Below are 13,643 nucleotides of genomic sequence, written 5' to 3' on the forward strand. Positions count from 1 at the left end.
AGCTGTCTTGAGAAATTGTATACATAAACTCAGCAGATTAAATGCATGAAAATGTATTGATTCTTGCTTTGAAACAGTGATAAATCTATCTATCTATCTATCTATCTATCTATCTATCTATCTATCTATCTATCTATCTATCTATCTATCTATCTATCTATCTATCTAACTATCTATCTATCTATCTATCTATCTATCTATCTATCTATCTACCTACCTACCTATCTATCTATCTACCTACCTACCTACCTATCTATCTATCTATCTATCTATCTATCTATCATCTATCTATCTATCTATCTATCTATCTATCTATCTATCTATCTATCTATCTATCTATCTATCTATCTATCATCTATCTATCTATCTATCTATCTATCTATCTATCTATCTATCTATCTATCATCTATCTATCTATCTATCTATCTATCTATCTATCTAGCCATAGAAATAAGGAGACGTGGATGTGGGACCATGAACAGAGACGATGGAGTTTACTCGTTGGATCGCGCATGGGACTGCATCATCGGAGAGGGGAGAGCGGGCAACAGAGGGCGACAACGTCCTCTCCTGCCTGCGGATAAACAGAGTAGGAAGTGACGCCACCATCAGCGTCAGCTCTGAAGATGTTTGCAGCCACAAGCGAAACGTCAGCAAGGTAAATAAAAACCTTATCTGTGTTTTAAAAAAGAACCAAAAATGGAAGTCACAAGTCTTTCCAATCAAGTCCAAGTCAAAGGCAACAAAGTTCAAGTTGAGTCTAAGTCAATGATCTGGAAGTCCAAGTCAAGTCCTTAACTTTGAATTTTCAAGTCATAATCAAGTCATCTATCCAGCTTATATTTAATGATGATGATAATGAATAAATTCCAGAAATAAAGCTTCAATTATTTGCTCAAACAGCAGAAACTGAAACTGATTATAAACAAAGTGCTGCTGCATTTAGCAGTAAATCAAACCCAGAACGAAGAATAACTTATGATTTTTTTCATGTCGTGCCACTTTTGTGCTAAAATATCAAATATGCTCAAGTTATCATCAAGTCAACAGATGCAAGTTGATTCAAGTCGCAAGTCATTGACGTTCGAGTCCGAGTCAAGTCGTAAGACTTTATAGATTTTATCAAGTCAAGTCAGAAGTTATTAAAATAATAACTCGAGTCCAAGTCTTGTGACTAGAGTCCACACCTCTGGTTATTTCGCAACTCAGTTTAAAGAAAAAGCATCAAATGGTCCAGTCTTAACTATTTCAGATTTACTTGTGTGTTTATGTAAGGCGACCTTTACGACCGTGCTGTTTGTTTCTGCTACGGTTGACACATGTGATGAGTTCAGGAAAAAGCAGATCCAACTGGCAAAGTCGACTTCCTGCAGACTCAGTGTGTTTGGACAGTGAGGCCATGAACTAATGAGCACACACACACACCAAAACCGAACCCCTAAGGGTGGTTTCAGAGGACAGACGTCACAGTGACGGTTGCTCTTTTGTCAACTCATCATCTTTAGAAACATCACGCAGCTCTGAAGTGAAACCGCTGCAAGAGAAATGCACATTTCTCCAGTAAAACTATTAAAATAAACTCATTTTGTGTTTAAATCAAGTATGTTTTATACAGAGAATGTGTGCAAATGTGGGCCATTCTCTTCCAGAAACAGATGTGAGCAGGCACCAACCCCACCGCCATACTCTACAGTTTAAATAAAATATAGAGTGAGACGCTTTAATGGCAATCCTCCGAGGACCGCCAGCAGACAAGTGCATGAATGGGAGCGCACGCATACATAGCTATAAAAGGTGAAACGTCTGCAGATACAATCTGGCACAAAAGCTTTGGAGTAACCGCCTGTATTATTCTTTTTAACACTAACGCTCCATTCAGGCTGGATTATTCCCGACTCAGAACAAGAACCAGTCGCCGATGACAAAACGTGTTTCTGATCGACAGCTGGACCAAAATAATAAAAGATAAAACCTGAGTCAGCTTAGCTCCGCTTGTCGTATCCCTAAATGCTGTGTGTGTGTGTGTGTGTGTGTGTGTGTGTGTGTGTGTGTGTGTGTGTGTGTGTGTGTGTGTGTGTGTGTGTGTGTGTGTGTGTGTGTGTGTGTGTGTGTGTGTGTGTGTGTGTGTCTTGTTTACACAGAGCGGTGATTGGTCGGTGTCCACTGGAAGTAAGGGACAAAAACTGGAAGATATGCTGCATGTGATTGTTAGTCAATTGCATAGATTTGTAATTAAAAGTAATCAAAACTTTTTGGAAGTTTTTTTTGTCTGCATTTGTTTAAGAACTTTTTTTAAACAGCAAGTCACCCCCAAATCAACTTTTGTTTCCTGATCAACTATATAAATGTGTCTAATCGTGCTGCAGACACGTGTAGTCAATAATTTAGCACTTTAGTGCATTTTAGTTCAAATTTGAATTTTCTGCCTAAAACTGTCAGTGTTGTGCCGTTGTCAGGCAAAAACTCTGCACTGCATTTGAATCAAAATCTGCCATCGCTATTGGATAAGAGGTACCCAGGGTTTCCCCCAGAAAACGAGTAAAGCCTGGCGGACCAGACTGTCAGAGCGGAAGGGGGTGGGGGGCGTGTGTGTGTGTGTGTGTGTGTGTGTGTGTGTGTGTGTGTGTGTGTGTGTGTGTGTGTGTGTGTGTGTGTGTGTGTGTGTGTGTGTGTGTGTGTGTGTGTGTGTGTGTGTGCGTGCATGTGTTTGGGGGAGGGTACATTGGAACTTTGTCCCCCCAGTTTGAAAATCCCATCTGCGCCCCTGATTCTACCCCCAATCAGAGGCTCCCCCTTAAGGTGGACTTGAATTTCAGATGGCCAATCAGTTAGCAGTGGGCGTGTTGGACCACCTCAGCCCAAAGCAGACCAGTCCAGTGGGGGAAGAGGTCTGAAAACTGAGTGATTGAGCCCAGCTACACAGATGTGACTAGAAATGATACTACCTGGAAATTGCTTTATGTCTCTCACCTGGCCAGGGAACACCTTGGAATTCCCCCGGAGGAGCTGGTCCAAGTGGCTGGGGAGAAGGAAGTCTGGGCCTCTCTGCTTAAGCCTAATTTGTACTTCATCAGCTCCATGAGGGAGAGACGTGCACAGATGGAAACAATTTGCCCTCATACTTCATCTCCTGGGGAGTGTTGAAAAGCAATTCCCCACCAGGACAGCAGAGGGCGTAGCGCTGCTGTGTGGTATCCTGTCATGCATTCGGTCCAAGATAGTGTGTCAAGATTGTGTGTTTTGTATTTTAACGCAGACAAATTTGTCCCTCATCCTTCTCCACCTCTTCATGCGCTCGCCACCTCTAAACCCACATTTCCAGTCATTTCTGTCCACGAAGAAAATGCTTACTGAATGTCTTTTCACTCCTCCAGTCACGGTGGAATAAAACATCTATCTTTCTAGAGTTTTTCTGCGAGGTATTCTTCAAGCTGCTCCATGTCTGCCACTAGATATCCTCGGCTCTCTTAATGTTTGGTGGTGGTCAGAGGGGCCGACGGCGCCAAATGACAGCCTCGCCTCTGTCAGACCGCCCCAGGGTGACTGTGGCTACAAAGTAGCTTACCATCACTAGCAGTGTGTGAATGTGGGAGTGTGTGAAAGCGTCTTTGAGTGTCTTAAAAAACACTATATAAGTTCGATTTATTATTATTATTATTATTATTATTATTATTATTATTATTATTATTAAAAGAGAGCTCGACTCCGTACATCCTTGTGAGCCTGTCAGAGAGCCCTCGAAAGGACGGATAATGGCGTAGCGTGCGTCCGTCCCGACGCAGATGGAGAAATATAAATTGGGCTTTAGGCTGCTTCCTAAATCCATCTCCAAATCCACAAAACACATGTAGATTGGTTGGGCAAACTCCCATGCCCCCTTCAGGGCCCCCCTAATGGTACAGAACTGGTCCGCATGTTCCACGGACAGGACAAAACCACATCGTTCCTCCTGAATCTGAGGTTCGACTATCTGATGGACCGTCCTCTCCAGGAGCCACAGTTCGCTTGGACAGCCGATACCCATCAGCCGCCTCTGGAGTCCCACGTAACAGTGTAACAATTTAGTATGCAAGCTAACATAGCTAGCTCAGCTCTGCTTCACTTCCTGTTTGGCTGTTCCAAGCTGAGAGGGGTGCACACAGAGTTATGTGGAGAAGGGAGAGGGACAGGCAAACGAACTGTTTGAAAGACGGATCAGGATCCAATCATTGACGAGAAAATCATCCTGAAATAAACTTTTTTTGCTGATCAACTATATCACTGTTGGATGGGAGATGATTTTTTACATTAGTCAGTATTTCTGACATGGCTGCTCCACACTGGATTGCAGCAGAGTCTCAGCCACACACCTGGCTGGCTCAGCCACTCATGAGCTGATGACAAATGATACAGGTCAGAAAGGAAAATCTTTAAGCTGTGGCAGCGGGGGGTTCTGTCAGTCACTGCTGCAACACCGTCCTCTCAGTCCGCTAGACACTCTCTCCATTCGGTACAATTTTCAAACAGGAAGTGTGTTTGTGGAGTAGGAGTCTGGTATCATGTTTTACTGATTTGAGGCTTTGTTAAATGTGCGCACCACAACCTGAACATATTCTACTGGTCCACAATATGGTAATCTAGGTGCTGTAGAGGAAAATGGAAAAACCAGCAAACACACGAACAATTTTAAAAGGCAGGAAAGGTCCAAAGTTTGGGATCAAGAGAGAACAAGCAGATTGGCTAATGCTAATGCTAGCGGGTAGCATGCTCATGATCAAGTGGGGTTCAGAATGACCCCACCATACTGTTTGTTTGTAGACATCTGCAGCAGTATGCAGCAGAGCAGCAGCAGATACCTGGAGTCAGGTTGTTGCTAACCCAACCCAGCTACTAAATCTCAAAGACTACTGATTTAGGTCCATTTTATTCTTCAATTGGAAAGATTTTCAATAAATGTAACATTTAAATAACATGTTTAAAGAAATAATTCATAATTTTAATTCATTTCTTACTGTGACAAAGTGCTGGTTAAAGGGCCTAAAATCCCAGACGAGCCCCCATTTATGTTGCGACAAGGCTCATGGGACCGCAACCTAAAATTGAGACTGAACACATTTTGGAATTTGAGTATTTTTTTTTAAATCAGCCTCCAAAGGCCTCACCAAAATGCCACAGGGTGAAGCTGCACCAAGGAGGCTTTTGTCCTGCAGTCACTCGGCACACTCAAGGCCAGGCCAATGGAACAGAGGAGCGTAACATGTACATTTACTCTTCTTCCTGTTCATTTCAAACAATTGCACAAATTGTTTAAAACAGCCTCGTATTAGAGAAAATTCACAAGCCAACTAATGTAGCACTTCTGGTGAGACCAGGGGTCAACTCCTGCAGGAATCTCAACACTTTCACACCAAAATATCAATAAATTATAAAACTAACACTAATGAACATTTCTTAATCAGCAATGCATGTTCACTGTGAAATTTTAGAAATTGGAGCTATCTTAGGATGCTGTTTGGTCTTGGCTTTCCTTAGCTCAGTTAATAGCTCATCAAACTATTTCTTCACACATAGGCCATTCAGAAAAATTGTAAAGTTTTAAATATTCACTAAAAGATATTGGTTAGATTAAGATATTGGAGTCTAAAAGTCATTAGTGAGCATCTTTAGTGCAGAAGTAATGTTGTAAAGTTTTGTGCATCACGCAGCACACATTATCTCATAATTCCTGCAAGTCCTGCTTCAAGCTAGCTCATCAAATCAGCACAGAGGAACATAAAAGGAAATCTGAGCAGAGCTGGGAGAAAAATTTACATAACTAGTGAAGAGTCACTTCACAAACAGCAGACTGTGGTGTTCTGGAAGGGAAAATAAAGCCTTTGCTGTTCTTTTGCTGCTTGTTGTTCCTGTTGTGTGTCTACTTGATGGTTTCATCATACTTAAGGAAAAAGGAGGTAGGCTGACAAACTCAGCTTTCCATAATTATGCTAAAGCTCATCTCGTGTGTTTTGCTGATCTTGGACAGGTTTGCCTATTGGGTGGCAGGATAGCTGGTATGCTTGCATAGCCGGTCCCACCCCTACGCGGAGCAAGGAAGAACACTGTTGCTGATTAGCCATCTTGTGGAAAGCTCACGGTCTAGTTCTCCTTATGTATGGAAGTTTGTGCCTCCATGCAGCTATGGTTTTAGGTTCATGGTTTTTAACATATTTTAAGACTTTGTGACCAATCTACAGTTTCAGACAGAGGACTGAACAGCTTGGGATCTAGTCACCCAACACTCAGACATGGTGGTGGTATGATGGTCTGGGCTTGCTCTGCTGCTTCAGGTCATGGGCCACTTCCTGTAACTGATGGATCCGTGAATGCTCTCTTATTTCATAATGGCATTTAAGGGCTATTCTATTCTATTCTATTCTATTCTATTCTAGTCTAGTCTAGTCTAGTCTAGTCTAGTCTAGTCTACAACAGATCCCAGAACATCAAGGATGTAATGCTCTTTGACCTTTGGTCTGGCACTGGTCTACTCATGATTTAGAAGAAATGACTAATAGACTGAGGGGTTAGGTGCCTGGCCTCTAACGTGAGAGTTGTAGGTTCACTCCCATCGGTCACAGTTGTTGTGTCCTTGGGCAAAACACTTCAACCCTCCTTGCCTGCTGGTGATTAGGGTTAAGGTTGAATGTGTACGTGAGTGGGTGGATGATTAGTTAGTTGTAAAGCACCTTGGGAGGTTGTGGAACCCTAGAAGACACAATGTGAATTTACGTCATTTACCATTTTGAAACCAACATAAGGTCCATCTTTGCACTAGAGCCGGGTCACGTGACACCTTTTCTTTTTGAGTTCTGTGGAGTTGTTCAATTATTTTTCATTCACTTTTTAACTAAGCACTTTTTGGGTTAATAAACATGGTTAGAGTAGAAATGGGGAAATCAGAAAAATAAAAACAGAAAAATACTGAATTTAGGAAAAAATTCTGTCGCTTTTATCGGATTCTGGTGTGACATCCATGTCTGCTTAAAAATGTTTTAATAAACATTCTTTGTGTTACATGAACTTCATAGTTTTTATCTATTATCGACAACGGCTACAAGTAGGTCATAGAAGATTTGCCTCCCTAAGAGGAGACATCCATAGGGGGGTTCCACGACCAACGCAAAGGTCCATCTCACATCTGCCAGAAAAACATGTTGGTCACATGCTCTAGCGACTGATGGGACAAATTTTGAACTTTCTGGAAAGTGTGTGTCTCGTTACAACTGGTGAAAAATAATTATGTGAAAATACATCATGGCAACAGTTAAACACGGAGGGGGTAGTGTGATGGTCTGAGGCTGCTCTGCTGCTTCAGGACCACCTGCTGTAACTAACAAAACCATACATCCTGCTCTCTAGCAGAACATCCTGAAGGAGAATGTCTGACCTTTGACCTTTAACAGGCTGTACCTGCTGGAAAACACACCAGTGTGTCCGGATTTAAAACCGTTGTGTAAAGAAGCGTGAGACAAACCTCCACAGAGATGTACGAGACTCATTAGCCACATCAAAGGTGTTTTAAAGGCTTCGCTCACTAAGAATATTTGTTCTTTTTTTAAACACCAAAGTCACGTTGAGCTGCACCAACATGAACATGGAAGTTTTCTTCATCATCCTCTGTAACAGTTAAGTTGATGGGTAACAGGCTGGGTCAGAAAAGGCAAGTCTCTCCTACAGCAAGTCTTATTATTCATGGAAGTAGAGAACAGAGCATGTCTTGGCTAGTAGAAACTAACCATTAGCACAGCATGGTGGAAGACATTCAGGCGTTGCATTTTTTACCCAAGAAAGAAGAACGAACTGAGGCAGCAGAAGAGTAACTGGAGAACTGCAAGACCACGTGGGGTTTCAGGATGTCATACACAAAAAGAGCAGCAGGTTTTCAGAATGTCTGGTTTATTTTGTTGTTCTGTTTACCTCCTGTAAAGACGTTCCACGGGGAATCACGTACTTTTTTTAATAGTTCCACTAAATCTGCACGTGACGTTTATTTTAAAGTTTCTGAATGTTTTATACCGCTTTCAAGTTCAACTTTCTGTCCGGCCTGATCTTAACTGTGGAATCTGACGTATTCTGAAAGTGTAGTGCATAATAACTTCATCATGAATCACGACTTGGACTCGAGTCAGACTTGAGTCATTAAATTTATGACTTTTAACTTAACTTGAAAAAATGCTAAATGTCTTGAACTGAACATTTCTTTTCTTGACTTTTACACCAGTGACTTGAAACTTAGACTTGAACCAGTTTACTAAAAAAGACTTGATTAGTAACCTCCCATCCAACATGATTGAGACATTAGACCGTTTTGTGATTTCACTGTAGAATTCTTATAGATCACACCCTTGAGTGTGGCTAAAAATGTATAAACACAAGAAATATGTAGCATTGATTTATTCATGCCATTATCGTTTGAGTTAACCCTGATGATAAGCGGCTTGTAACATACAGGGTTTTTATTTATAAAACTTCCCCCTTTACATTGTGTTGATGTTTTAAACAACAACAAATCCTAACCAGTTGATTTTTAGACCAAATCTTGTTTCAGATTAAATTCCAGATGATGCGTCACTTAGGTGGGTAGAGCTGTCCGTGGTGCTGAATTTTGATGGAACTAGGATTGGGACAATATGACATTTAAATTATACCAAGTTTTGTAACTTGTAACATGTTTTGTAACTGTAACTTTTGTTTTGTAGCATGTAATTCACGTTTTGTAACACGTAACCTTCATTTTGTAACATGTAACTTTGGTACGTAACATGAAAATTTTATCTAGTAACATGCAGGAAAAAAATCAAGGTACAAGTTTGAAATCGCAACTTTCAAAACACAAATCTCAGTCTACAAGTACAAAATATTTTGTCCCAATTCTAGTTTGCTTCCAACAGGAATTGTCTTTGACATGAATCCAAGACTCATGATTGGCTGGTCAGACAAAGCCTGTCATTGGTTCTTTGGGAAGGAAGCTAGAATTGGGACAAAATGTTTTGTACTTGACTTAAGTTTTGTAACTGTAGACTGAGAAGTGTGATTTGAAACTTGTACATTGACTGTTTTCTGCAAGTTACAAAACGAAAGTTACTGTTACAAAACATGTTACAGGTTACAAAGCTTGGTACTACATGTAATTTTGTCCCAATCCTAGTTCCATAACTTTTAGTTTGCCTGCTGTGTTTGTGCGCTGGCCGACATTAGCTCCAAACCCAAAGGACAGAGCTCCGTAATGACTCACACAGGACAAATCAAACTGTTAAAGGAAAAAAGAAGACATGCTGTTAAAAGCTGGCCTCATCTTACAGTTATGTTTCCTTCTCACTGGGGAACGAGTCACTCCAGTAATTCTGGTGTGGTAAAGCAGACAGCCTCAGATTGGTGTTCGCCGTTTCATAGGAAGGTTTAGGTTGATGGGTGCTTCGTAGCAGCAGGCAGCTTAAACTTTCTGGCTTGAAATTAATCTGCTCCAATCTGGAAAGCTGCTTCCTTTTGCTAACGGATCAGGAGGATGGGAGGTCAGGCAGAAGTTTTAAAGTTGGCTTCGTAGAACGATTAGTTAATATAGAGTAAAGATTTTCTTTGTTTGAGGAGAGAGAACTTGGATTAGGCCAAACAAACTAGCATAAGATGACAGAGGTTGTTTATTGGCCGGTTCCTCTGGTGTGCCTGAAAAAGCATGCCTCCCAAATGCAGCAACCCTTTCCAACAGCAGCATGCATGACCATTTCCAACTCCACTGCTGCCATCAAAGCAGATAAACAAATATTTGCCCAAGTTTCATTTGCTCAGTGGTCTCCTGTGTGCAGGAACAGCTGCCTTCAGACCAACAAGCCGAGCAGGTTAAAGAAAAAAGTTGCTGCGATTAAGTTTTTAATGAACAACGTGCCTTTTATCTGACGTTTTCAGCACTTTACCAGAAACATTTAACCATTTAACACCAGAAGTCCTAATATCCTGCAGGATTCTGGAGTCTGAGCAGGGTTTTCTGCAGCATCTCTTCCACTCATGAAATGTATTTACTGTGTGTTAATAAATTTCCAAAATCCCCCTCCCTCCTCTTTCTTCCCTTCCTCACCCCCACCCCCTCCTCCATAGAGGTCTCACTTGCTGCACAGCTGCGATTGCAGAGAAACACTAGCAACAGTGCAGAGGAAACACACACACACACACACACACTCACACCAAACTCACCAGTTGGGTTCTTGTTTTTCTTGAGGCTCTTGCCACAAAGACACTGCAGCATATGCGATCCTTTGCTGAAAATGTTGTTCCAAATAAACCGCATGGATTTGGCCGAGACGGGGGAGGAGGAGGAGGGAGATGGGCTGAAGAGGGGGGAGGAGGAGGTGGTGGGGGACAAGAGGCGCTCCGGATGCGGCAGCCTAAAATTCACCCACCGCATGGGGGCTGCTACACCCCCCTGTTTGCATGCCAGCAGAGCCGGCCAGCTGTCGGGCTCAGTCCGGCGGAGCTGCACGTGCCAGATCTGCACCATAGACAGGAGGAGGAGCAGGACGTCCGGCTCCTCACCCGGACCCTCGCCCGCTTTGCCCACAAGCTCAGAGACCAGCAGCCTCACGTACTCCGCGTCGACGTCGCCCCCGTGCGGCAGGAAAAGATCAACCGCTGCGGCGGTTTTCTCCCCGATCTCCGCCTCCGGCTGCCCCAGCCGCCGGTGCTCCTCAGCTGCGGAGTCGCTGCGGCTGCCGCCCGGCAGCGCGAAAAAACCCCGAGCGCTCCTTTTCAAATGGCGTCGTGTGCCGCGCGGCGCGGGAAGAGGAGCGGCAGCGGCGGACAGGCATGCGGCGGCGCTAGCGTGAAGTCGGCAGTACGCGGCAGCTGTCGGCTTCTGCACAAAAAACCATTGCATATTAGTGAGGATGGCAGGGGTCGATGCGTCCGTCCGTCCAGGAGGCAGGGGGGAGGAGGGGAAGCCGAGCGTCGGTCAGCGAGTCGGTGGCATCACTCTGCCCGTGCAGCAGGAAAGTACTGCAGCAGGGGGGCTCCTGTCCAAAACACACACACACACTTAAACACGATGTGCACACACACGCTGCTTGCCTCTGACGTGTGTGAGTGCGCGCGCGCAGCGTCGGAGCGGGCAGGTAAATCACTGCAGGAGATGCAACTATGTGTTTTTCTGCTCCTGAGGAAAAAGAAAAGTCCGTTTGAATTTTTGAGCAAGCTTCGTCCTTCACTTCTCAATAATCCATAAGCTCCAATGCGCCAAGATGCTGCTGATGTCTCCTCTTCCTCTCCTCCTCCTCCCACTCTTCATCACCTTGATAGTAGTGGGAATAATAATAAAAGAAGAAGCTGCTGCGGTTGGAAGGTGGAATCCTTGACCTGTTCTCCAGAAGCTTGTCGGGAAAGACGCAGAAGCGCACCGGCGTTCCCGCTGTCCCATCCGGGGCTCCGAGTCTTGCCCGGGAACGACCGAGGCACGGAGAGGTGGGAGAAGGTGCTCCGACTATCAATACGCAAGTAGCAACAGAGATAATAGTAATGCACAAAACATCTGTTCCGGTCTGCAACTTCAAAATAAAAGCTCAGTCAATCAAATCGATCTTTTCAACCAGCTGTTTCTGCTTCAGATGTGAAGAGCTGGTGGATTTTATCTGTTTGAAAAAGTACTCAAGCTTTACCATTTGGTGATGAATGATAAAACAAATTATCACATTAAAAATGACAGCTTAAAAATACTTTATAACCACATAATTAATACAATTTCCCGCATTCATCCTAAAAACAAATCAGAATCTAGTAACACTTTTTTAAAAGACTTATTTTGAAATAAAAACCCACATCCGGTTCTCTTGCACGTCTTGCTGCAGCCCTACTGGGAGAATCGGTGTCCAGTAAGTATAGACACGTGGTTCCCACTCTACTGTCCTTTTTCAGCGAGGCTGGCATCAATTTAAACCAAACAATAACTATTTGTGTTTTCCTGCTGCTGATGGGCTACAGGAGTCCGGCTCAACCTGTCCGCCATATGCGGCGTTTTACTGCAAATGCGCACACCTGTTGCGCCTCTCCGTGGAAACATTGAAGGCGTTCTAGTCGCTTCTTTATCTGATTGGTGCATTTTTAGTGAAATGCAACAAAATCTTTCAGCTGTTGAGAGTTTCTGTTGAATTAAACCAGCTTGTTGATGATTAACTGGGGATTTATCCGGTTTTATGTCTGTCGTAGACTGCAGGCTGAAGCTGAGCTCAAGTGCTGCAGTGATTTGGAATTCAGAGCTTGCGCTGTCCAGAGTGCTGAATCCACACAAGCTGCTCCAGCTCCTCTCCGCACGCACACACACGCCAGAAACCCGTCAAACACACCGACAAGCAGTAAACTGGATTACGTGTCAATATAGTGCAGAGCGGGGTCGATCTGAATCACAAACTGTCTCATTTACCTCTAAAGCAGCAGCATCAGCCCTAAACCCTGAGGCAGAGGGAAGACTTTAGTGTCATTACGTCCTCCCCAGATGATCGGACAAGATGCAGGCCTTAAAAAGCAACAGCGATTCATAAAAAGTATGTAAATATAAATTAAACTTAATCTGCAAATCTCATAAACACTTAATTTTTTCACAGCGGAAGAGCAAACATCAAAAGTTTTCATTGATGGAACCAACACACATTAGAAGATTTGGAACGGGGCCAACAACAGGCTCTTTTTAAACAGGAAATGGCAGGAGGAGCATATACCCTACACTGAAAAAAGGGGTTGGTCAAACATGTTGACTTTATGTAATTTAATCGCATGTAAATTTTCCATGCAATGTTATTCCATAAAAGCAATAAAACATATCTGTTCCTATCTTTCTGCTTGTTTGACTGTTTGAAAGTGACTGTGTATTTTCCCCAGCGATAGCGATTGCGTACATGCCTAAATCATTGCAAGCAAGCAGTATTTTTGTGTTGGAGTAAGACCTTACTAACGGAAGGCCATTAGGGTCAAAAATCACTGAGTGCAACCTCCAGCAAAATGACAAAGACATCAGACTTTATGTAATCACTGGCAACGAGCAAAAAGATAAACATATAAAACAACGTTTATGAATGGTGAAAGTTTGGTAATCGTTTGTTACTAATCAGTAAAGATGTTTTGTCGTCACGGGCTCCCGTAGAAGGAAAAACAATGGGTGTTTCTCAATGTCAAGGCGCCTTGCCTTGCGAGGCGATGTCTTGCGAGGCCAGGTGCCTTGCTAACAAGGACACTGTCCTTCCTTGGTCAAAGAAAATGGTTAAATGGAACAGACTTGCATCACTTGACCGCTGCTTCCACGGCAGTCACGTAACGTCACGTGACACGGGAGATAACATTTTATTTTATATGTATTTGTTTCAGTATAAATATATAACGAGACTTTTACTTTTTAAATTGTGTATATGTTTGTTAAATTAAATATGTAAACGAGTTACTACCAGCTAGCCACCGAAGCTGCAACTACTAAGCAACTAACCAACAATAGAAAACTTCTTTGAATCTAAAAACAACCGTTTTAAATTAGCTGACTTACTTTTAAACTTGAAAATTGCCCCCGAAGTAGCTGCCGGCTTCTAATCCGCCGTCCATTTGAAAATACAGCGGTGCATTGTGGGTAATTTTTGACCAAGGCTAGGCTACAAGACACC

At 43.0% G+C, this 13,643-nt stretch overlaps 1 protein-coding gene across 1 annotated transcript in view; it reads right to left on the reverse strand.

The window, feature by feature from the left end:
- LOC107381121 (fibroblast growth factor 14) overlaps window positions 1-11,002 on the reverse strand; it is a 77,505-nt gene extending 66,503 nt beyond the window's left edge. Inside the window, exon 1 of the mRNA XM_015952672.3 lies at window positions 10,204-11,002. Within this exon, the coding sequence (XP_015808158.1) occupies window positions 10,204-10,882 (679 nt within the window). The 5' untranslated portion in view covers window positions 10,883-11,002. The remainder of the gene's footprint in view (window positions 1-10,203) is intronic.
- Between the last annotated feature and the right edge of the window lie 2,641 nt (window positions 11,003-13,643).

The sequence above is a fragment of the Nothobranchius furzeri genome, chromosome 14 (genome assembly GCF_043380555.1).
Source record: "Nothobranchius furzeri strain GRZ-AD chromosome 14, NfurGRZ-RIMD1, whole genome shotgun sequence".
Classification (NCBI taxonomy): domain Eukaryota; kingdom Metazoa; phylum Chordata; class Actinopteri; order Cyprinodontiformes; family Nothobranchiidae; genus Nothobranchius; species Nothobranchius furzeri.